Here is a 24,397-nt window from a genome sequence, read left to right on the forward strand (position 1 = left end):
GAATCCAGTATTCCTGAGTCTCACCATTCCTCTGTCAGCAAATATCTGAAATCCATTAACAAAATGTCTCATCCCCTCTAGTGCTGATCCACAGAAAGGATGAAAACCTACTATTGCGATCACTTACTCAGTTAGCTCAAGTGGCAGGAGTCTGTGTGGTGGATCGAAAGTTTCTAACTCTGCTTATGAACCTCATAGGTGGCAATATGATTCCAGATAATAAAATTTTAGTTTTTTAAATCTAGAAAATTATACACAAAAAAGTATGTTCAAAGAACATTAAGGTTGCACACAAGGTAAAGCCAGGCACCCAGAAGACAAGAAATGAAAATTAAGAATGTGTGTAACGTTAATTTGCCCCCTTCAGTGTCTGCATTATGATCGTCTTTAATTACGTGAACACAATGTTTCCCCCCCACAGGACTCTTGCCTCATTCAGTGCACAGGATGTTCTGGGGATGGGTTATGTTGTGAAGGAGACTGTTATCTGTGGACATCTACTTCATTTGTTGTAGAAGTTTGAAGTTTACTGACTGAAATGGGAATGCAGTAAGAAAAAGGTTAAGGTAGCTGATTGGAGAACTTGATTATATTCCTGCCTCTGCCACAGAGTTACTGTGTGTTGCTGGAACAAAATGTCCAAACATTTCACAGGTGGTCACTAATTGAGTGTTCCTTGTTTTCTTGGTGCCTGACTTGAGCCACTGGGATACAATTTGTAGAGGTGATGAGTATTCACAGCTTCAACTGAAGTTAATGAAAGCTGTGCTTTGAACATATACAATGCTCAGTACTCTGAAAACTCAGGCCCTAGGTGTCTCAATTTGGGCATCCAAAATTCATGTACACTTTTGACTACAATTCTTCTGTTCCTCCAATTGTAAAATGGGGATAATAGTCCCTCACTTCAGACGGTGTTGAGAAAATAAATTCATTAATATTTGTGAAGCACTCAGATGTTACATTGATACATGCTATAAAAGAAACACGAAGAAATTTATAATTTGAAGGGTTTGCATCACAGTTGCCAACTTTCACGCGGTAAATAAGCACCCCGACATTCACAATAAACCAGAAATCAAGCTAATCCCATTTCAAAACAAGGCCAAAACAAGCCAATCCCCAAGAACCCCAACACCCTGTGTGACTAGATCCCCACGGCGTGCAATCTGGGACTGTGGTGGGCCCGCTGTGCACCCCCGACTCTCTCCCCACCTTGCCCTGCTTGCCCCACCCTTGCCAGGAGCTGATCAAAAAAAAGAAGCAACAAGCTACAAACCAAAAACTAGCCAACAAGCAACTCACAAGCCAATTAAGCCAAAAACAAGCCCAATTTCTGTTTTTTCCCCCGCAGGTTTGCCATGTCTGGTTTGCATAGTGTGCAGTAAGTAAAGCATAGGGCTACATATAGAATAAGGGGGATAAAATAAAATATTAAAAAGCTGCTTATGCAGTGAGTACCATTCATCCAGTGTACTGAATGGAAAAAATAGTACATGATTTCGTAATTAAAGATAACCTCATAATGCATATGCACCAGGGGGACAAATTATGTTGTACAGAGAACCTTAAATTTAGGAACTGCCACATTTAGAGTACTTGACTTGGCAACCTTTATGTTCTCTTAACATAGTTTTTGTGTGCAATATAAAAGCATGTTTAAGTTAAACAGGTTAATAGAAAATGTGTGAGTTTCTCAAATAGCGATCCCCTCTTTATTTTTAAACTGGTTTAAGTGAAGCAGAACAGCACTTTTACAGCAATGAGTCAATTGCCCTGCTGACTACCCAACTGCATCTAGTAATGTCAAGTGCAGCATAACTGAGAAACTGGAATGTAGAAATGATTAATGTAATTAACTTTTTTCTGAAGATGACATTTTAAAAATATTAATGTGATCTAGCTCAATAGCTGAAGTCTAATTAAAGACCATCATGATGTGGAAGAAGATTAAAAATGATTCAGTACTTTACGTTTTTATCTTTTTGTTGAATTTGTAGATTTTGTCAAAATATACTGAGTATTTTAGCAAACATTTTAAGTCTGCATTACTAATACGATATTTGTCAATATGCAGTTTACATTTTCCACAGAGATTGCTATCACTTTTGTAACTTTTTAGATGTTTCTTTTTGCCCCACTGATAAGAGTGAATTGCTAATACTTTTGAAGAGGAAAAAGAAAAAGATGGTCCTGCTTTGAGCAGGGGGTTGGACTAGACGACCTCTTGAGGTCCCTTCCAACTCTGATATTCTATGAAAAAAAAAACTTAATTTTAAGTCACTTTTCCCCCTTTTAAATAAATGGATAACTAATAAATCATATGAGGAAAAGCTCTACTGTGTATTGAAAAGTTAAACGCTTTTTATAAGCAAAAAGAAGAACAGGAGGACTTGTGGCACCTTAGAGACTAACAAATTTATTAGAGCATAAGCTTTCGTGGACTACAGCCCACTTCTTCGGATGCACGAAAGCTTATGCTCTAATAAATTTGTTAGTCTCTAAGGTGCCACAAGTCCTCCTGTTCTTCTTTTTGCGGATACAGACTAACACGGCTGCTACTCTGAAACTTTTTATAAGAGAGAATATATTTGATTTTTACCTTTTGAGTAAAAAGAACAGCAGTTCTTTTGAAATTCTAACATTATAATGTGGAGTTAGACCAAATTTTTATAGCAAAGTTTACCTGACAACACTTAGGTAAGTAGTCTTTTGTACATACAGGTTTTTATTATAAGCATCAGCTGGATAACACAGGCCATATCCTGCTAATATTCCCTATGCCAAATTCCAGTGAAAGTCAACTATATAATAATGAGAGGGGAAACAGAGGTCTCTGTTCCCTCAAAAATGCCATGCAAAAATAGACAGTGAACAGAGGTTTCCACTGGATACTCAGACTGTACTGGATCTTACAGGCACATACATTCCCACTAGTTACTACAAAGAGAATGGGAGGGCCCAAAATTGAAGTCTCTATAGAAATCAGTAGGGCAATAATACACATTTAAGATCAAAATCTTCTTTTTCCCAAGCCCCAATTATTTTTGCTATTAGAAGTAAACTAAACAGTTTGGCAGGAATTAAAAACACTGACCTACTACTGTCTACTTTCTCCCATTTCACAAGCAAACTTAACTACATCTCCCTATTTATAGCACATGTCAATTCTTCATTATCTTTAATGCAAGTGAAAAAATATCTTGTTAGACCTGGAGAGTGTAGGTAGATGGTTGTGTAAATATAACGAAAGGTTCTGCCACTGTAGTACAATTGTTCTGTCACTACACTTCTCATGAGTCAATTGTGCTAAATCATACAGAGGTTTTGTGATGCAGACTACTAATTTACAGAGATTAGCCTACTTTATGCTTTAAATTCAAAGTCAAACTTCTATTAACAGAGAGCACCATCACTATAACCCGTAAAGAATCAATATGAAGTCCTTATTACACAGCAATAGACTAACATTTAGTTAACAAAAATATGCAGCATACTGTGGAATGACACTAAATTCTAGACCACATATAGAAAACGAAAGTAGTCAAAAATCCCAATTTTAAGTAGTAAAATAAATTTAACAATTCAAGCGTTCATTTTGCTTTATCAGATGTTCAAGTACATTAGTATTAAGATCACAAAATCTGAAATCACAAATACATCCTTTCAGAATTGGTTATCTTTTACAAATGGAGGTATACCACTGAATTAGATTATAAAAACAAGAAAAAGATTAAATAGTGCACTATCAAGACAACTCAAATACTAAAGTCTAATGAAGTCTTATTGTTAAGGGAGATAATTGTATTGGTATGCAGAAATTGTGCCAATTCAATCATGTCCAATGCCCACTTGGAATAAAATCTTTGCAGCCTGTGTCACTCTGTGATTATCTCTTAGTGGAAGTACCCTTTCCATTCCTGCTTAAATTACAATCACTTGTGAATTTAAATTCTTTAACACAATGAATCAACGTGGGGAAAATTAGCCTTTTGTTTAATATTTTGTGCATTAATCTTAGGCATTTATCATGAATAATATGAAACTGGGAACATCCTAAAGAATTCACAATAGATTTCAAATTGGTCAGAAAGGTCAGAAGTACTCTATATAACCTATTCAAGGTTATTTTAGCTTCTGGAAAGATTCTTTTATTAATCAGATTAGTAGTCAATTTCTGCAGAGAAAAAAACCTGATTAAACCAGACTACAGAACTGTAGTTATTGAGAAATATTACTGAAAGCCACGTCAAAAAATAATTCAGACATTTTCTACTCCGATGAAATTTTAAAATTGTATTTGCTATTTTTAACAAGTTTTGTCCTTGCTATTAAAGTTCTTCTGATGTTGAGTTCTGACAACTGAATTGAAAATAGATTATTCAAGTCTATGAAATTTAATCCTCTCAATACAACAGCAGCAAATGAAACAAGTTCATAGGTTAAAAATCACACTTGTCAGATAAAAGCTAATTAGATAGCAGAAAATCCTCACAGAACTAAGTTTCCCTTACCTATCAATGCCAGAAGTCTATGAAAAGGTCTATTAAATTAAAGTCAATCTGGGATAGAGAAAATAAAAAAAAAGTAAGTAGATTATAGACTAAAAACTGCCAATATATATGCATAACCAACTGCATGTGCATCACTTGTTTGTGAAGTATCAAACGTACTTGTAGTTTCTTAACAATAGTAATATTCAATTTAAAACTGTGTAATTTTAAAATTTTGATATAAATCTATTGGCCTATATTTTCAAAAGCAACTAGTCACTTTGGCCCCAAAGCTTCAAAGAACTTACACGAGTAGTCCCATTGAGTTCAATTAATTAAAAAATATATTTTTGGTGAGTTAGAAAAAGTGGGGGTGGGGTGGTGGATAAAGCGTAATGGTATTTCTTCTCTTCCTGTTCCAATGGGACTACTTGTGCACATCAGTGAAGCAAGCATGTAAGCACTTGCAGGATCCAGGCCTTAATGTGTACTCATGTCACATATTAGGTAATAAAGTGAACATACAAAAGGCATTACTTTAGGCTTTAAGTATATTAGGAACTGACTGTAACCAAGCCACATGAGGTATTCTCAATAAATGTTTCAGTAATTGCAAATATACCTACTGTTCCATTGCATGCTCCTGTCCAATGCCCACTTGTTTTTATCTTGCCAAGTATATATGTTTAAATTCATAGGGCTAGTTAAAAAGATAAATAGTACTGGCTAATAGATAGAGTTAGGAACAGAAAGATTCTCCAAACAGTGTTGTCAATCCAGCTTGATCATGATTGCACTAAAGTCCTGGCTCTCCTAGTTATGCCCCACTCTTACACCAACTTCAGTACCAACTACAGTACAACAGGCCAAATTGTGTAGTGATTTTATTAAATGTGTAAGAGACCGCCAAACTCCTTCATATACACAACATCTCCTAGCCTCATCCTTCAAACTGTCATCAGACACTTTTACTTGTAAATAGATAAAACAAGGCACACAAATACAAATATTTGAAATCCAGTGCCAGTCATTGGAATGATCCACCCGTTATACAGTTCTTCGCATCAGGGGAATGCTTGGGTTTTTATTTTTGTCATTTAGTCAAATAGATGAAATTAACAGCTATCCATTCTAAAATAATTCAACTCTGAACTTAAGCCAACAAAAACAAAAAATATTTGAGATAAGTGTTGACAGTTATGGCTAAGTATTCTACAGTTTCCTGATCAGTGCATAAACATTGCTATTTTATGATAAACTAAAGTAGGAAAGGAAAGCATCCCTAGTCAGGCAAGTGGTTAAACACATACTTCGCTTTAAGCAAGTGTAAGTGCTTTTTTGAATGGGATCTAGAGCAAATAACAATGCTAGATTATTTTGGTCAATTTATATTAATGTCTTCAACATTCAGTTTTGAGGTTTTCTTTTACATACACGAACACAAACAAAATGTAAGTGTTTTAGAAAGTATTTTGGGAATATTCTATTGAACATCACCATGTAAATTTATATTCTGATTTACAGAAGAGTTGAGCACCTTCATTTCCCACTGAAAGGTAGGCTACAGAGGCTTATCACTCCAAAAATTCTGGATACATCATATTTACTTACAGGCATGAAGTCAGTGGCAAAACCCCAAATTATCTTGAGCTATGAACCAAAAAAAGACAACCAAAAAACAGCAGAAAAACTGTTTAGGAAGTGACATGAGAAAGCAGTTTTCAAATGCCTCTCAGTTTGGTTATTGGTGCATTCAATATATTGTTAAGGCTACTGACGTTTAGTAACTTGTTACACAGGTCACCTCTGAAGTGTAGTTCTGATCTGAGAAGAAACCATTTGAAAACAGCACCTTCATATTCAACAGATTTGCTCCTTTTACACATAATCATATTCATTCACTTGAATGAGAAAAGTACATTTTTGCTACTCTTACCCATTAGTCCCGCAGAGCCAGCATAGCTATGAGTGAGCAGTATGCTAATTCTTCTTGTGCATTAGCAGAATAATCCCAATTACAGAGCCACTTACACCTGTGCAACCCCACTGACAGCAATGGGATGCCCCAGGTGTAATGGAATGCCGTAGAACATTTATTAACAGTGATATGCTAGAAGGAAACAAATCTGCTTGGCTTTCTGATCCTAAATTTACAGGGTTAATAGTTATAACAATTTTTTAAAATATCTTTTTGTTGTAAAGTGAGCACATTTCATATGCAGGCTATTGAGAAACAAACATGGAAATTCATACTTAAAAATAAATTGTTTATTTCAACTTTTGATAGCACCCATACCCTGCTCTAGACACCTTACAATAATTAAAATGAGTAATACTAAAATATATAAAAATATACTCACAATGCCATAATAGTTGGCCTTAATAATAACCAGGCATCTAACTTCTCCTCATTGTCATCATGTCCACCGGCTAAAAGATCCGGGTTCTGGGGCACCAAGGAAGGGACAAGATCCAGAATTCAGAGGCCTTCAGAAAAATACCTTCCCCTTGAGCCCCATTCTTACTTAACCAGAGATGTTGCTAAGTTAAGCATGTCTGCTGATTGTAATTCCTGTGGTTCTGTACCAAATAAGAGAGACAATCTCTAGAATAGGTAGGCCCTGAAACTCTATCCAGAAATTAACAGCCAGTGCAGACTACATGAAGCTGTAAAGTAGGCAGGCTTGGCGGAATTCAGTTTTTTTGTAATTCCGATGGATACTACTGATACTTATTTTTAACCATTTTTTCTATTTTTGGTTATTTAAATTTTCATAGATGTGAAAAATTATGGAGAGGATCAGACAATTATTTAATGACAGTAGACACAGATTCAAAAAGTTTAAGCTTTATAACCATTAACACAAATTTTCAATGTTGTATTTTAAAATATACAAAGTAAATAGCTGTAAAATCAAATGCTAATAAGTTCTCAAGCAGCATTTTCTTACTTTACCTATCTGTAAATTTCAATCATCAGTGGAAATATTTTTTCAGTGGTTTGTGGCTATAGGGTGATACCGGTAAAAAAAATCAAATCTTTCCAAGCCTAAAAGTAGGCCTGATTTTAATCTCACTAATATTAGTTTTACAAGTATAAGGAGGATAAACGGATAATCTTTGCCAATGCATCAACCATGCCAGGAAACGTAGTCATAGAAAATTAGTTGACTGCTGAATAACAAGGACATTGCCACTCATATTGCTCCACTAACTCTCTTAATGGCCTTACATACACATTGAACAGGAGGGACGAGAAACTAGAACCATATAGTACCCCAATCTGAAAGAGCCATCACCCAAAGCCATCCTCTCGGACCTCTCATAAATTACCCATGATACTGCCATGCTTTCCAGCACACTGCATCAGAATGCAGCCTCACAGACATCTATTGGCATAGCATTTTTAATAAATCAGAATGTCAATGAGGGCAAAACTGTTGTAATATTTGTTTTTAGACATGATTTCTCAATTGTTACCTTATAAACAACCAACATGTTTCAATTTGTTACTATATTATTTCTTAGAGCAATATGTATTATGTAAGATTCTTAGATAAGGAGTAAATCCAAAAGAATTTCCAAGTTTGCTGCTAGATCTCCTCCCACATACCATATGTTTAAAACTAGTGTTTATGACTCAGCAGACTCTATGCTCAAAACCATACACACTATTAACAGCAATTTTAAAGCTTGTTCTGTTCCCAGCATTTTTAAATATATTCACTCATGAAAAAAGTATAGTAGTCCACTATAATAATCCAAAATACTACAGTTTCCAATATTTGATTCTGCAAAGTTTGTGGATTATTACTGTTGAATACTTTTTTGTTGTTTTAATAAAGGACAGCTACAAGCATATGTTATCTTAAAACCAAAGGAGTTGGCGGGTGAGATTGCAGAGCCATTAGCCATTATTTTTGAAAACTCATGGCGATCAGGGGAGGTCCCAGATGACTGGAAAAAGGCTAATGTAGTGCCCATCTTTAAAAAAGGGAAGAAGGAGGATCCGGGGAACTACAGGCCAGTCAGCCTCACCTCAGTCCCTGGAAAAATCATGGAGCAGGTCCTCAAGGAATCAATTATGAAACATTTAGAGGAGAGGAAAGTGATCAGGAAGGGGAAGTCGTGCCTGACTAACCTAATTGCCTTCTATGATGAGATAACTGGCTCTGTGGATGAGGGGAAAGCAGTGGATGTGTTATTCCTTGACTTTAGCAAAGCTTTTGATACGGTCTCCCACAGTATTCTTGCCGCCAAGTTAAAGAAGTATGGGCTGGATGAATGGACTGTAAGGTGGATAGAAAGCTGGCTAGATCGTTGGGCTCAACGGGTAGTGATCAATGGCTCCATGTCTAGTTGGCAGCCGGTTTCAAGCGGAGTGCCCCAAGGGTCGGTCCTGGGGCCGGTTTTGTTTAATATCTTTATTAATGATCTGGAGGATGGTGTGGAATGCACTCTCAGCAAGTTTGCAGATGACACTAAACTAGGAGGCGTGGTAGATACACTAGAGGGTAGGGATCGGATACAGAGGGACCTAGACAAATTAGAGGATTGGGCCGAAAAAAACCTGATGAGGTTCAACAAGGACAAGTGCAGAGTCCTGCACTTAGGACGGAAGAATCCCATGCACTGCTACAGACTAGCGACCGAATGGCTAGGTAGCAGTTCTGCAGAAAAGGACCTAGGGGTCACAGTGGACGAGAAGCTGGATATGAGTCAACAGTGTGCTCTTGTTGCCAAGAAGGCTAACGGCATTTTGGGCTGTATAAGTAGGGGCATTGCCAGCAGATCGAGGAACGTGATCGTTCCCCTTTATTCGACATTGGTGAGGCCTCATCTGGAATACTGTGTCCAGTTTTGGGCCCCACACTACAAGAAGGATGTGGAAAAATTGGAAAGAGTCCAGCGGAGGGCAACAAAAATGATTAGGGGTCTGGAGCACATGACTTATGAGGAGAGGCTGAGGGAACTGGGATTGTTTAGTCTCCAGAAGAGAAGAATGAGGGGGGATTTGATAGCAGCCTTCAACTACCTGAAGGGGGGTTCCAAAGAGGATGGAGCTCGGCTGTTCTCAGTGGTGGCAGATGACAGAACAAGGAGCAATGGTCTCAAGTTGCAGTGGGGGAGGTCCAGGTTGGATATCAGGAAAAACTACTTCACTAGGAGGGTGGTGAAACACTGGAATGCGTTACCTAGGGAGGTGGTGGAGTCTCCTTCCTTGGAGGTTTTTAAGGCCCGGCTTGACAAAGCCCTGGCTGGGATGATTTAGCTGGGAATTGGTCCTGCTTTGAGCAGGGGGTTGGACTAGATGACCTCTTGAGGTCCCTTCCAACTCTGATATTCTATGAAAAGGAAACCAACGGAGGAAAAAATGATTACTAAAGAAAAAAGATCCAGCTTTAGGTAATATATTAGTTTCATTTTACTACAGATCTGGGTTAAAATGAGTTTGTACACTCATCCAGTTTCTTTTAAAAGTTAAAGACTCTTATTATGTTGCTGGAATTCCTCCTCATGAGAAACAAGATAAGAATCCTACTTGAAAAAGTGAAGAGAAAGGAGAAAAAAGGGGATCAGGAAGGAGGGAAACTAGTTTGACGTGGAGTGATAAATGAAAGGCTAGAATAGAGGCACTTCCAAGAGTAACCTTGCTGGGGAGTCACAAATCATGATGCTATCCCTGCTGATTGTTCATTGGAATTTTGGTATAAATATGTAACTATACATCTGCTATTAAAAATAAATGTTATAGGTTAAAGGGACGGCTGCCTTATATTTCTTTATATTTAACATGAGTATGTAGTTATATTGGTGTGGGTAGCATTTTACAGAGACAAAGACAAGCTCCTTGCCTAAAGAGTTTATAATCTAAATTAGATACGACATGATAGGGGGGGAAAATATGTCAAGCGAGAGGAAGGAAGGCTAACTTATACCAACTATCATTATGACAGATGTATGCATTCACAAAGTATGCATTATATTATGCCAATTACAAACGCATGAGCATGCGCGCGCGCACACACACACACAAAGTTAAAGGACATTACTGGGCTTGCAAAGCAAAGCACTCAAAAGTTAGCAAATGCCAGCATTTTCTAACTTTTGAGAGCTTGACTTTTCAACTTAAATAATGGTCTTTTAATATTTTTTGGGGAGAGGGGAGGTTGTATGAAGTTGTCATAATATAATGCAAATTAAGGCAACTACCTCTTGTAATGCTAATGCCTGTAGAACCTTCATTTGGCCCTCTGAGCAGATACATTATGAGATAATCTTTAATTGCATGATCACATAACTTTTTTCCCCCCACAGGACCATTGCCTCATTCAGTGGATGATTCATATCGTATACTCATGGTTCAATGTGTGACCCAATCCCTTCTTTATTGCACACTCTTCAAACCCTGCTCTGAACACAGTATTATTAATTTCCTCATGGGCTTTTCTCTGGCACCCATCACTATAAAATCTGAGTGCTTCACAACAATTGATCTTCACAAAACACCTGTGAAAAGAGTGGGTATTATTATCCCCATTTTACAGATGGGGAAGTGAAGCATAGACAGATTAAGGTCAAAAGTATCTACTAATTTTGGATACCCAATTTGAGAAGCCTAGGACCTGATTTTTCACAGAGCCTAGCATTATACAGCACTTTATATAGTATCACAGAAATATAGAGCTGGAAGGGACCTCAAGCGCTGCAGCATGACCAAGTATACCATCCCTGACCGATGTTTGTTCAACCTGTTCTTAAAAATCTCCAATGATGGGGATTCCACAGCCTCCTTTGGGAGCCTATTCCAGAGCTCAACTACCCTTGTAGTTAGAAAGATTTTCCTAAAATATAGCCTAAATCTCCCTTGCTGCAGATTCAGCTGATTACTACTTCTCCTACCTTCACTGGACTTTCTTACAGTGTGGTGCCCAGAACTGGACACAGTACTCTAGATGGGGCCTCATCAGTGCTGAGTAGAGTAGGATAATTACCTTCCAAGTCCTCCAGACAAGACTCCTGTTAAAACATACCAGAGGATATTAGCCTTTTTAGCAACTACATCATGTTGACGACTCAGTCAATTTGTGATTCTCTATAACCTCCAGATCCTTTTCTGCAATACAATTACCTAGCCAGTTATTCCTCATTTTGTTGTTGTTCATTTGATTTTTTTTTCTTCTTAAGTGTAGTACTTTGCACTTCTCTATACTGAATTCCATCCTGTTGATTTCAGGCCAATTCTCCAATCTGTCACAGATATTTTGAATTCTTTTAATCCTGTCCTCCAAAGTGCTTGCAACCCTCCCCTGCTTGTTGTCTTCTACTAATTTTACAAGCGGACTCTTCATTTCTTTATCCAAGTCATAAATGAAAACATTGAATAGTACTGGACCCAGGATTAACCCCTGCTAGACCCCATCAGATACATCCCCCAAACTGACAGCAAACCATTGAGAACTGCTCTTTGAGCATGGTCTTTCAACCAGTTTTGCACCCACCTAATGGTAATTTCATCTAGACCTTACTTCTCTAGTTTGCGTACGAGAATGTCATGTGGGACTGTGTCAAAAGCCTTACTGAAAATCAGGATATATCATGTCTACTGCGTCCCTCTATCCAGCAGGCCAGTAACCCTGGTAAAGAAGAAAATTAGTTTGTTCTTGGCAAATTGGCATTTGTTCTTGACAAATCCATGGTGGCTATTACTTATAATCCTATTATCCTCTGGGTGCTTACAAATTGATTTTTTAATTTGTTCCAGTATCTTTCCAGGTACCAACGTTAGGCTGACTGATCTACAATTCCTCAGGTCTTCTTTTTTCCCTTTTTAAAGAGAGATGCTATGTTTTCCTTCTCTGGGCCTCTGAGACCTTACCCATCTCCATGATTTCTCAAAGATAATCTGCCAGCAGTTCTGTAATTGTTTCAGTACCCTAGGATGAACTGCAACTTTAATACATTTAACATTCCTAAATATTCTTTAACCTGTTCTTTCCCTATTTTGGCTTGCAATACTTCCCTTTTGTTGTTAATATTAATTATAATTATCTATGTTAAGCATTTGGTCACAATTTACCTTTTTAGTGTAAACAAACAAAATAGGCATTAAACACCTCAGTCTTCTTAGCGTAATCCATTATCATCTCTCCCTCCCTGCTAAGAAAGGACCTACGCTTTCCTTTGTATTTCTCTTGCTCCTAATGTATTTATAGAACTTCTTATTGCCTTTTATGTTCAGTAATACCTCACTTCAGAGCACTCATGCCAACAGCAAAACACACAAGTAAGGGTGATGCAGCCATCACTTTTATTAAGCTTGTGTGGGTTACTGTGGGAGAGGCTGAGGAAAAAGTGGGGAAGATTCTGAAGGTGAATGAGACTGTGTGGCTGATAGGATCAAGAATAATTAAGGCACAGAGGACAGCGTGGGAGAAAAGAGGAAGGATACAAACAGGCATGAAGGTATGCAAATTTATCAGAGGGTAGAGTTCAAGCAGAAGAGTGGTAAGAGGTAACATCTAAGTGTGGTCAAAGATCTGCAGCTCCCTGAAGACATGGACAAGGGGTTTCAATATGATATTGACACAGATGAGGGAAATGAAGGGACTCAAGTGGGGATGACGTGGTCAGAGCAGCAGGAGATGACTTTGGGAATGGTATTTTGGATACTCTAGAAGGGATGTGCAATGTGGGAATCTGGTAGATCAGAAAGAAAGTTGAAACAGTCTACGCGAGAGATGAGTGTTTGGAAGTAGGGATAAAGGAGGAGGGATACATTTGGGATATATTGTAGAGGAGGAAATGGCAATTTTTTAGCAATAGACTAGATGTAACTAAAGCCAACCAAGCCCAGAATTTTGAAAGGCAAAGCAGGAGAAAACTACAATAATGGTACATCAACTATGTTGAACATGATGGACAGGTCCCAGAAAAAGAAGATTAAGAAAAAGCAGTTGGACTTGGCCAGAAAAAGGAGGCAAGTGCAGGCTCAGTGGAGTGAGAGGCCAAGTAAGACTGAAGAGTCACGGACAGAGTTAGCAGCATGGAAGTCAAGGCAATGGGACAAAACAAACAAAAACAATGTATCTGACATTCCTGTTTGTAAGCTTTCCAAAATGTTATTTGTTTATTTTGATAGTAGTACTTGTATACACAGCCAAACGTTGAGAGGTCAACTGTAAACAGCTTTCGTTTTAGTTAGGCTTCTTTTAAAAGTACACGGAAATGTCTGTATCAGCAGCATAATGCTAGTAACAGCTGAGCAAAGTGTAAGGACAAAGCAGCACATACTGTAAGTAAACCTCAGTATTTAGACCAGCTCCCATTAGCTGAAGTCTTGCATTTCTTAAAAATGTAAATGTTAGTTATTAGACTACTTCAGAAATATTCAGTTAAAATACCTGTATAAATTCATCAATACTCATGGCTTTCAAATTCTCATTTTCAATCTCCTAAGAACAGCATCCTAATTCTACCATCACCAAAATACTTACTATATAAAAATACAGCTGGTCATATAAGCGTGTGTGTAACTATCAATAAACATAGATATAAATATCTATAGTTAGATAGATAGATAACACGTGACCAGCTATATTTTACTGCATTATAAAAGAAAAACTCTGTTTTTGTTTCACAATGATAAAATATGCAAATATGTATTAAGTCATTAATTTGTCATCAAACAAGCTATTTGCATGGAAGGTTACAGGAAGATAAGAAAATTCTAATTTAAATGCATTTATCTTCTGGGCCAACAAGCCATTCTCCTGTAAAACCTATACAGTTATAAAAGGTGACAGGATATAAGTGTTAGTATTCTCTCACTCTCTTCAAAATAACACATTGTTATTTTGATGCCAACTGATAAAAACAGCCTGAGATGCAGTACAGATGGTTTTATGCAGTACAGAATAACAATAGTTTCTAACCGAAATATGCTTTTCCTCACAGGAATTAAAACTGCATACGCTTTTATCTTGCAGTCAGTAAACATTTTGTAATAAAAACTGATTATAAAAAGTTGCTTAACACATTATAAATGATTTTAAGAATTATCTTTGAAGTCTAAAATAGACCTTAATTTAAAAAAGCTTTACATTGGTGAATATCACAGAACATGATAAAAACATATTGGGCTAGGTGAAAACAAACATTTTTCCCCAGTGAGAGCTGAACTGCATATTTCATACATTTATTCAAGTAAACAAGCTGATGCTAACATTGCAAGCCAAATTCTGCCCCGGTTTGCACACCACCATAATGAACAGTTCTGTACAGCAAAATTTGTTCTTTTTCTATGTAAGATATTTTTAATCGCCGTGCTGATTTTTCCATTTTTATTTTTGGAAATAAACACACAGCATGCACACAACTCAATGGTATCCCAACCTTTTAACCAAACCACAGGTTTCTTGCGAGCTTTCTTTTGCTAGCAGTGCAGCTAAACTGCAAATAACAATTTGTCATCCACACAGTCTTGCCATTTTGTTAACAAGAAGTTGGATTATATTACTCTGTAATTACATGGTTCTGCAGTGAGATTAATTGCTTAATACCAAGATACCCAATGTAGCTGCTTAATAGAAATTCAATATTTGGTGAGTCCGAAGCAACAGAATTTTTTTTTTACATGTTACAATTTTTAACATGTCTTTCATACTGTTAGATTAATACTCAATATTCACTTTGAAGTGTCTCCATTCTTAGAAGTGTATTTACTTTTCTCTTATACCGGCAATCAGAAAGACTATGTAAAGTTTTCAAACTGACAGGAATGTCCATACTTATATTGAAGCCTAGAACACATTTAACCATTCTCCACAATTTAACAAACTAGGCTGTTCTCCTGCATTTATGATCCACATAAATGGATCCTCACACTGGTGCAAAGCCCACTGATTTCACAGGGACGTCCTGCAGGTGGATTCTTGTGAGCTCTGATACCAGTTCCTCTTAGCAAGTCACTTAACCTCTCTGGTTTTCTTTTCCCATCTGTAAAATGAGGATAACATTTAGCTACCTCACAGGTAGGGTGACTTGGGTCAGGACGCAAATTGTCCCGATATCCGCCGGCAGTGTTTTTTTTTTTGCTCTGGCGGCAGGGACTGACTTGGTTGTTTGTTTTTTTTTGCCCCCTCCCACCCCCATGTGTCCCGATTTTCTCTTTCCCTCATCTGGTCACCCTACTCACAGGATTGTAGTGAGAAGCACTCAATATCTGCAAAGTGCTACATAGGAGCTAAAATACACCAAAACCTTCCAATGGCTGGAGGCATAATGGCTCCCAAACACCCAGCATATCTAAAAAAATTTCCCTTAAAACTCTTTAAAATGTAACGTTAGGTATGAAGCAACAAGGCTTCACATCTCATGCAGCTTGAGGTTGGGGAAGGAGGAATCAAAGGTCTCCCGTTTTAGTATATGTAACCGGTTAATTTGGTGATGGCTTAAAGCAGTGGTTCCAAAACTTGTTCCGCCGCTTGTGCAGGGAAAGCCCCTGGTGGGCCGGGCCGGTTTGTTTACCTGCTGCATCCGCAGGTTCGGCCGATCGCGGCTCCCAGTGGCCGCGGTTCGCTGCTCCAGGCCAATGGGAGCTGCTGGAAGCGGCAGCCACTAAGTCCCTTGGCCTGCGCCGCTTCCAGCAGCTTCCATTGGCCTGGAGCAGCGAACCGCGGCCACTGGGAGCCGCGATCGGCTGAACCTGCGGATGCGGCAGGTAAACAAACCGGCCCGGACCGCCAGGGGCTTTCCCTGCACAAGCGGCGGAACAAGTGTAGGAACCACTGGCTTAAAGAATCTCTCCCCTAACCCACATCATAGAATCATAGAATATCAGGGTTGGAAGGGACCTCAGGAAGTCATCTAGTCCAACCCCCTGCTCAATGCAGGACCAATCCCCAGACAGATTTTTACCCCAGATCCCTAAATGGCCCCTTCAAGGATTGAACTCACAATCCTGGGTTTAGCAGGCCAATGCTCAAAGCACTGAGTTATCCCTCCTTAAGATCAACCCTTTGCATGGAGTTGATTACACTTGGAATCCGAGGGCCTACAAAATTAAAAATGCTAAGCTGACACCTGGGTCAGAAAGGACTTAAACCAAAACTATATTAAATGCAAAAAAAACCCAACACCACCTAGAAAACAAAGAGAAAAATACATTTGTGCAATACTACTGTTGCACAATTAAATGCTGAAAAGCCGGGAAATACCAAAAGTTAAGCTTGAATGCGCAGGCTTATCTCCGCCCCTTGAGCATAAGTATTATGATATACAATTGTTTTTTCACGTTAATCAAATATTATGAAAGCATCAGATAGCAAATGCTGAATGGGGCCAGATGACTTGTCCCAGGCCGTCAGTAAGCCCCTTGCTCTCTCTCAAATTCCTCCCTGAGCCTGAACCTGCCCTGTCCCCTAATTCTCTTTTCAAAATCCTGCTGTGCTCCCTAACATACAGGGTAAGGTGAGAAGGCCCACTGTCAACTTTCTCCACATCCAGCATGCATTGGAACAAGATCATTTCTGCTTCATTCAGAGCTTTTGCGGCTCTTATTTGGCTTGGATTACTGTGCCAAATTCCCATTTTTATTCACCCTTTTGCTGCATCTTGAGATTGCATTTCTTTGTTTTTACAAACTAAATTTGAAATGTACTTTAGTGCTGTATGTTGATCCTAGGGCTATAAATTCATCTGCATCTTTTTTCTTAACTACAGGGCAGCCTGCAAGGTTTTCCACTCCACAAACTGCTTACAATTTAGGATGCATATTTTATGAGTTTAAGTTTACCTTCATGTGTTAGATTTAGATTGTTGAATGAGTAATAGATTTTATAAATATAATAGATCTATTATAAATAGATTTTTTTACTATAATATGGGGCTATCAAAAAGTACACCCTAGATCTACCAAAACAACTTTTATTTCTTTAGCTAAAAATGTGGATCTACAACAGATGTTTTGTCTTGCAATCAAAATAAAGACTCAGGCATCTTTTTGACTTGGAAGGGCTATTATTTGCAGTAGGTTAAGTGTACTTTAGATTATGCTGCTAGAAATATGGCCAAGTTCAGAGGCAATTAGTGTATGCTAGAAAGCTTGAGCATCAAGGAGCCTTAATCACTGTAACGTACATGTAGATAACACCCACCTGTGGGAAAAAATGTAAGGACCTGCTCCCAAACCTTACAAACCCCATGAGATCTACACAAATTCCAAAACATCAAAGAGGAAGTATGTCTCTTTCCACCTGCTTTGGCCCCACTAGAACTATGCCACCAGGGGGTTGAGCTCTACTGATAGCTGAAACAGAGATCCCTGGGAGGGTAATCTCCACATGAATTGGAATTAGGGGGGCAGGGCATACCCCTTCCTCAATATAGATGCAGACCCATAGAGAAGTGTTTCCAGACTCCAAGGATGAAATTGCCTAAGGAGGTTGTAGAATCTCCATCACTGGAAATTTTTAAGAGCAGGTTAGACAGACACCTGTCAGGGATGGTCTAGATAATACTTAGTCCTGCTATGAGTGCAGGGAACTGGACTAGATGACCTCTCGAGGTCCCTTCTAGTCCGATGATTATATGATCTGCCACATAGCAAGTTACTATGGAATCACCTCTGAACGTGGCCAGAATTCGTATTTTAATTTGTGGTACAAGGAATTTTTTTTTCAAATTCACATTTGTTGGAGTTACAGAGATCTAGTTTATATTTCTTTTGTATATACTGTTAATACCTTTGCACTTGGATATCAGTGTTGGATGTTGTCTTAATTGAAATCATTATATCATAATAATTTAGCACTTAATTGCAATTTTTTTTTTTTTTTTAGTGTGGAGTTGGATTTTAAACAGCAGGAAGACAAACTACAGCCGGTTCTGAGAAAACTTCACCCTATTGAGGAAACTCAGGTTGCACCTTTGCCTTATTCTCAGGAGAGTTACTCCTCAACTCCCAAACAGAAATCCAAAACTGAATCAAAAAAGCACGGAAGATGGAAACTCTGGTTTCTTTAACTAAGTCCATTAGCTATGGAGTTTAAGGCCTTCTTTGAAACATATTTGGAATTCAATTAATCATCTAAAAAGGGATCTTGGTAAATTGATCAGTGTTATCAGCCACTGTTACTCTGGTTATTATGGGCAGCATTCAGTTCTCACCATATGTACCAAAAAGGCCTTTGTACCTATAAACTAATGTTCATGAGCAAGGCATTAAATCATACCTTGCCAACTTTTATTTGAAGTTCACCAATGTGGGATGTAAAATCAGAATTGAAATTTGTATAGACAAAGATGACAAGTAAAACTATTTTCTCACCACCACCACCCCCCTTAGATCTGCAAGTGTTATGTTTCAACCTGGTAAATGGCATCCTGCACACAGCTAAAATCACTATTTTTAAGCCTTTTTATGTTCTGTTTCGTTTTAAACATTAATGAGGAAAAAAAGCAAGCCTTGTGTTTGCAAAGATCTTCAATTTTACATTTAATTTTGCAAATAAGTGGGGGTCATGAGAAGTGCAATTTTTAGCACATAATATCCTGGAGAAAGCACAACTTTTCAAATGGTCCAAGACCGTGAATAATCTCTATGATGTGACTATATATGTGTATTTGCCTTCATGTGCTGTAGAGTTAAACCAAGTTATTACATCCCAGCATCATATTGACACCTCTAATTTAGTGTCATATTTATCACCGGACTTGTGACATATTTACTGCTCATTTCAAAGGATGAGCAGCCAGAAACCACCCGAAGTCAGGACACACCTTTAATCACTAAAAGTTGACAGGGTCGAAGCTATGGGACACTAACCTTTCTTAGATCTCATTTTTATATTTTGGTACCCAGACGCCAAAATGCTATATTCTGGCACAGAATATGAAAAAAATAAGATGGATAATATTAAAATGATAAATTGTTGGCAGTTGCCACACTTTAAATCCTTTTGTAATTCAATCTTCAGAAAAACTGTACACTATTGTAGAGGGTGCTAGAAATTTCATAGTATGCATTATGCTTTATTACAAGAGTTCAGAAGGGCCTGGCAACTTTAATAGTTATTTATTTAGCTGAGCTTCTAGGATCAATTTCCAGACCAACATAATATAATTTGTATTAAAGTAATATATTAACTGTACTAATCAATCACACATAGGGGGAAAAGCTGTGAATCAAATTTCTTCTTAGATTTTTAAAAACAGTAACACTTTAAATCCACTATCAGTTATACACTGCAATCTTTTCCCTTTCCATATTAAGCACTGTCGTTAAAAAACCCTAATCTAGGTGACTGTCTGGAAAACTCTTGTAATGATAGGGATTGGGAATCTTGTTTCTTTTTTCTTTTAGTTAAATAATTTGAGTAGTATACACTCATGTGACAGAAACTGGGATACAAGGTACTGGCTCTGTAATTTCATATCCCAAGGCAGCATTAAGATGTGAATTTTTCAGTCTTTAGATGCAGCAAAAAGGTGGAAGAAATGAATCCCTACCAGAAGAGTCTGCACCTAAACCTGGAGATGTTTATGTTCAACTCTTTTTATCCCCTTACCTCAACATCAAATCCATTTTTAAGTACTATTAATTTTACAAAGATCCTGAAGCAAGCAGTGTGGTCTTTGTCTTTAAAGTAAATAGAAAGTTAATGTGAGTACATACAGTATATGTGAAACTGTTTATGTCCACTTCAAAACTATTTCAACTGGATGCTTTAATGAAAAAAACTCACCTGTGTAGTAAATGTCAAGAGGGCTACAAATCCTTGTACATAAGTAAACAGTATTCTAAAATATTTTTGTGAGAGATAAAGGATAAGAAAAGGTGTGCAATGAAGGAAGTGCAATTGTTTCATGTGGAAAAAAAATGTTTCATGTATTTTATACTGTTTTTAATTAAAGTTATAAAACTGTTTACTAGCTATCCCATCTTGTTTTAAAAATCCCAACTATTTCAAAGCATTAAATATATATATATATATATATAATTTATTTATTTTTCCTAAACAGAACAAAGTCTCAAATATGGGCATACGTAGAAAAAACACCCACATTCAATATTTTAAAACAGTGCTATACCTCAAAGTATAGTGTCACACTTACAAAGAAAATATCATACATGTCAAGTATATTTTTTAAAACACTGAGTCAAACATCTCACAAACGGGATTCTTTACAGATGGTTAATGCCAACTAATAAGACAGACTTCTTAAAAATCCATTCTAAATCTTCTTGTGTGCAAGGACTCTGATGCAAAACTCTATAAATGTTTTTATGCTTGGTTATTGAGTCAGACCCAAAACTAGTATTATACAGGCGTTCAGAATGAAAAAGAAGGATTCCTTGGTGAAATATTTAAGAGCTAAAAAAATGAAAGTTATCACTGAGTGTTCTCTACATGTCCAGACTATTTTCTTAAACAAGTTGCAGATTTTTAATTTTTTACATTTTTTTAAAAAGAAAAAGCTAACATACATAGTAATTACATATTGTGTTATACCATACCATACTATGTAATTTGTAATAAAATGTTTTTTCAAGTGTGTTAAATGCATCATATTGTATAACATTTAGGATCACACAGGCTCGATTTAGATCTTGAGAGGAATATTTAATTCTAATAACTTTTAGCTACATATGGTATGTGACTGACATAGAACTGTTTCCACCCTAATGTGATACATGTGATAAAAAGCAGGAACAACATTATGAACAAGGAAACATCACCACTATTAGTGTAGCATATTATGTAATTTTGCTGCTAAATTCATTGGCAATATCATGCATTCTCAGACACTAAATTTACTATTTGCACTGCTCCCATAATATGCTTTAATTACTTTATAATCAATAAATACTGCAGTAATTTTGCATTACTTACTGTTTTCATATTACATGCACAATGTTTTCTAAGTCTGCATAATTCCCATTAAGCAACAGTGACATTCCTATGTTTTGAAATTATTATTAGGAAACAATTCATGTAAGTATCACTTGTTTTCTTAAAATTAATCACTGTAAAATACTTTATAATCAGGGTAAAATGAAAAAAAATCATGATTAAAACTGAAAAAAAACCCACAATAAGTACAAAGTGTTTGGTTTTTCTTGCTTCAGATAAGATGCTATGCAATGAACAAACAGAATAACTGACTATGCATTCTTTACTTTCTTCAATGTTTTAATGCTACATTACATTTTAAAAACCTAATAGATTACTTTTTTCATAAGCATTTTGAAATCATGCTGTTAAAATTGCATTAATCTAATGTAATAGTACACAGTATGTACTACTCTTTCAATTTCGTGGCTGTGATTGCCACCAATAATATAATGGCAGTACGTTTACAGCTCTGATATAGTAGGATGAAGCAGAAGGCCTGAAACATTTCTTAGCATTATTTCAGTATCAGGAAAGTACAACTGTAACTGCTGGAAATATGCTGCCAATTTATTTAACTGAATGCAGTATCGAAGTAAAACTTGGTATATTATATGTATATTCCATGTCCTTTTGCTCCATTCATGATGATATTCAATTCATACTTCAATGCACAAAAAGCTAGATAATAGTGAGGGAACAAAGTCTTAATTTTTGCAATAATGGCTTGTAATGAGTAATTTGAAATGTGTGTGAGAAAAAAAATTACATTGTGCCACAATACTATTTTTTACTTTGCAGTAGCCAATGAAGAAAATAACATTTCAAACCTTCTGCCCAAGACTTTGGCACTCACTGTACCCCATGATTCATAGAGTTAAAAGTCCTCAAATTTTATAAGCAAAGATCCAAAATAGCAAATACTGAAAAGTCCATCTATTTATTTTCATTGCTGTGTTTGTGGGGGGGAAACATATTGAGTTGGTGTTTTTGAGTAAAGTGTGGGTCTTCGTGATTTTTGGACTTATAATACTTATCAAAAGTGCCTAGAAGAGAGCATCGGAAATTCTAAAATGTGTTTACAGGACACTCACCGTTCTTTCCATTTATCATTGTTTTAAAGCAACCCGTTTTTCAGAAGCTTAAAGGTCCTGTTTCTGTCAAAGCAAAATCTTGCTGCAGCTGTATACATTAAGCCTTTATTGGGTCTTCCGTAATAAAATGAAATAAATAAATAATCTAGTGTGGACAGAGTGACTATAGATAGCAGAACAAACCAAAAAAGAAAGTGAGAGGACAAAGGAAGAATACAGACTTGAAGAAGACAGACACTGGAAACTGGGTGTAAGTGTACAGAGTCACTCATGATAACAAAAAGGGCCATGGTTATCTTGCAAAAATCATAGTCCATATCATATTCCAGTAACTACTCATGACTCTCTTCACCTGAGCATCAAGGAGATAATAATAAATAAATGGAGATACCCTATCTCGTAGAATTGGAAGGGACCTTGAAAGGTCATTGAGTCCAGCCCCCTGCCTTCACTAGCAGGACCAAGTACTGATTTTTGCCCCAGATCCCTAAGTGGTCCCCTCAAGGATTGAACTCACAACCCTGGGTTTAGCAGGCCAATGCTCAAACCACTGAGCTATCCCTCCCCCTGATAAACTGATACAAATTGGTATTAGTTTTACCAACTAGCTAATGAGCTTCATTCTCTGACTAGAAGGTGTCTGAAGGTTTTCAAACCCTGGTGAAGACTGAAAAAAAAAATCTAGAGGGAAAACTAAATGATCAAAACAGATTTAGCTTTTATAGCAAAAACACATTTAGGATAAAAATGGTAAAAAAAACCCACAATCATTTAAGGGAGTTTTTTGGGGGTCATGAGGTTTCCAGAATCTCTGCAAATGTTAAATGTAACAAAGAAGAAAAAATTAAAATGTTCTGATCTCTAAAATTTGTTACTGTGCTCACTTGTGGAATGTAAGTTTGTGACATATAGTACGTGACTGTGTATCCCATGTTAGACATAGCTATCTGGGCCCATTATGTACAACAGAACCATCTATTGTCAATACTTTTGTTGAATCAATTTAACAATTGTTACAACAGTAATCAAGATTTTAAATCATATCCATAAGTTATAAGACAGAGAAAATAAATCTTTTTGAATAGTCACAAATTCTCAAAAAAAGCTGAAAGTGAGGCTTAGTATTAAATTATTTATAGTTTCATAACTAGAGTCTTGAATTATATATCCTCTTGCAACAGCGAATATTTTGCATGTTATATTAGTGCTTATCTACGAATTTCATGTCCTACTGATGCTCTTTGTCTTGTGATCAGAAAACACACTGTATTTAAAAAAATAACCATCATTAACATACCTTTACTCCCTCTGTTTCAAGGCAACTCCATTCTACCCTGAATAGTTGAATTCTGTTAAAATCCCCTTTTGACATCCAAAATGCTAGGCTCTCAGGTACAGACATAGACACACGCACACACTTTGGGGCATACTGCATACTTGTGCACAGTTCAGAACTTGGAAATGTGCGTAAAGAGTGTTATCTATGCAAATTAAAAGCACCAACAAAAGAACACCGTGTTGGATATTTATACATAAAAAGCACCCATTATAGTGCATCTAAGAATACCAAATAAAAATCCCACTGATCTTAAAACCAAGTTATGAAAAGAATGCAAAATGAAACCAGTGTTATTTGATTCACTTTTGTCGTATTGGGCCCAACCCTGCAAATCCTTGTTCAGACATGTAGCTCCATTGTATTCATTGGGACTACTCAAGCAGAACCACTCAGGAGTGAATATTTGCAGAATCAAGATATAAATTTGTATCGTAATGAATATATTGCCTTCTTTTAAAGAAGCAAGCATCATCAAAAATCTTCCAACATCTTTGCAAATACATAATATCAAATTCCAAATTATTACCAGTGCAATAAATTTTAAATAAGAGGTGAAATATATAGTCATTTTTTCAC

At 36.8% G+C, this 24,397-nt stretch overlaps 2 protein-coding genes across 5 annotated transcripts in view; one reads left to right on the forward strand and one right to left on the reverse strand.

Moving 5' to 3' along the window:
- The window catches only part of INSYN2A (inhibitory synaptic factor 2A), a 78,106-nt gene extending 57,685 nt beyond the window's left edge, over positions 1-20,421 (forward strand). For all 3 annotated transcript variants that reach the window (XM_005299639.5, XM_005299640.4, XM_005299641.5), the window contains one exon: positions 18,335-20,421. In XM_005299639.5, coding sequence (XP_005299696.1) covers positions 18,335-18,518 — 184 coding nt within the window. In that variant the 3' untranslated portion in view covers positions 18,519-20,421. The remainder of the gene's footprint in view (positions 1-18,334) is intronic.
- The window catches only part of DOCK1 (dedicator of cytokinesis 1), a 538,667-nt gene that overhangs the window by 344,817 nt on the left and 169,453 nt on the right, over positions 1-24,397 (reverse strand). The gene's annotated exons all lie outside the window — the stretch shown is intronic.

The sequence above is a fragment of the Chrysemys picta genome, chromosome 7, assembly GCF_011386835.1.
Source record: "Chrysemys picta bellii isolate R12L10 chromosome 7, ASM1138683v2, whole genome shotgun sequence".
Lineage (NCBI taxonomy): Eukaryota > Metazoa > Chordata > Testudines > Emydidae > Chrysemys > Chrysemys picta.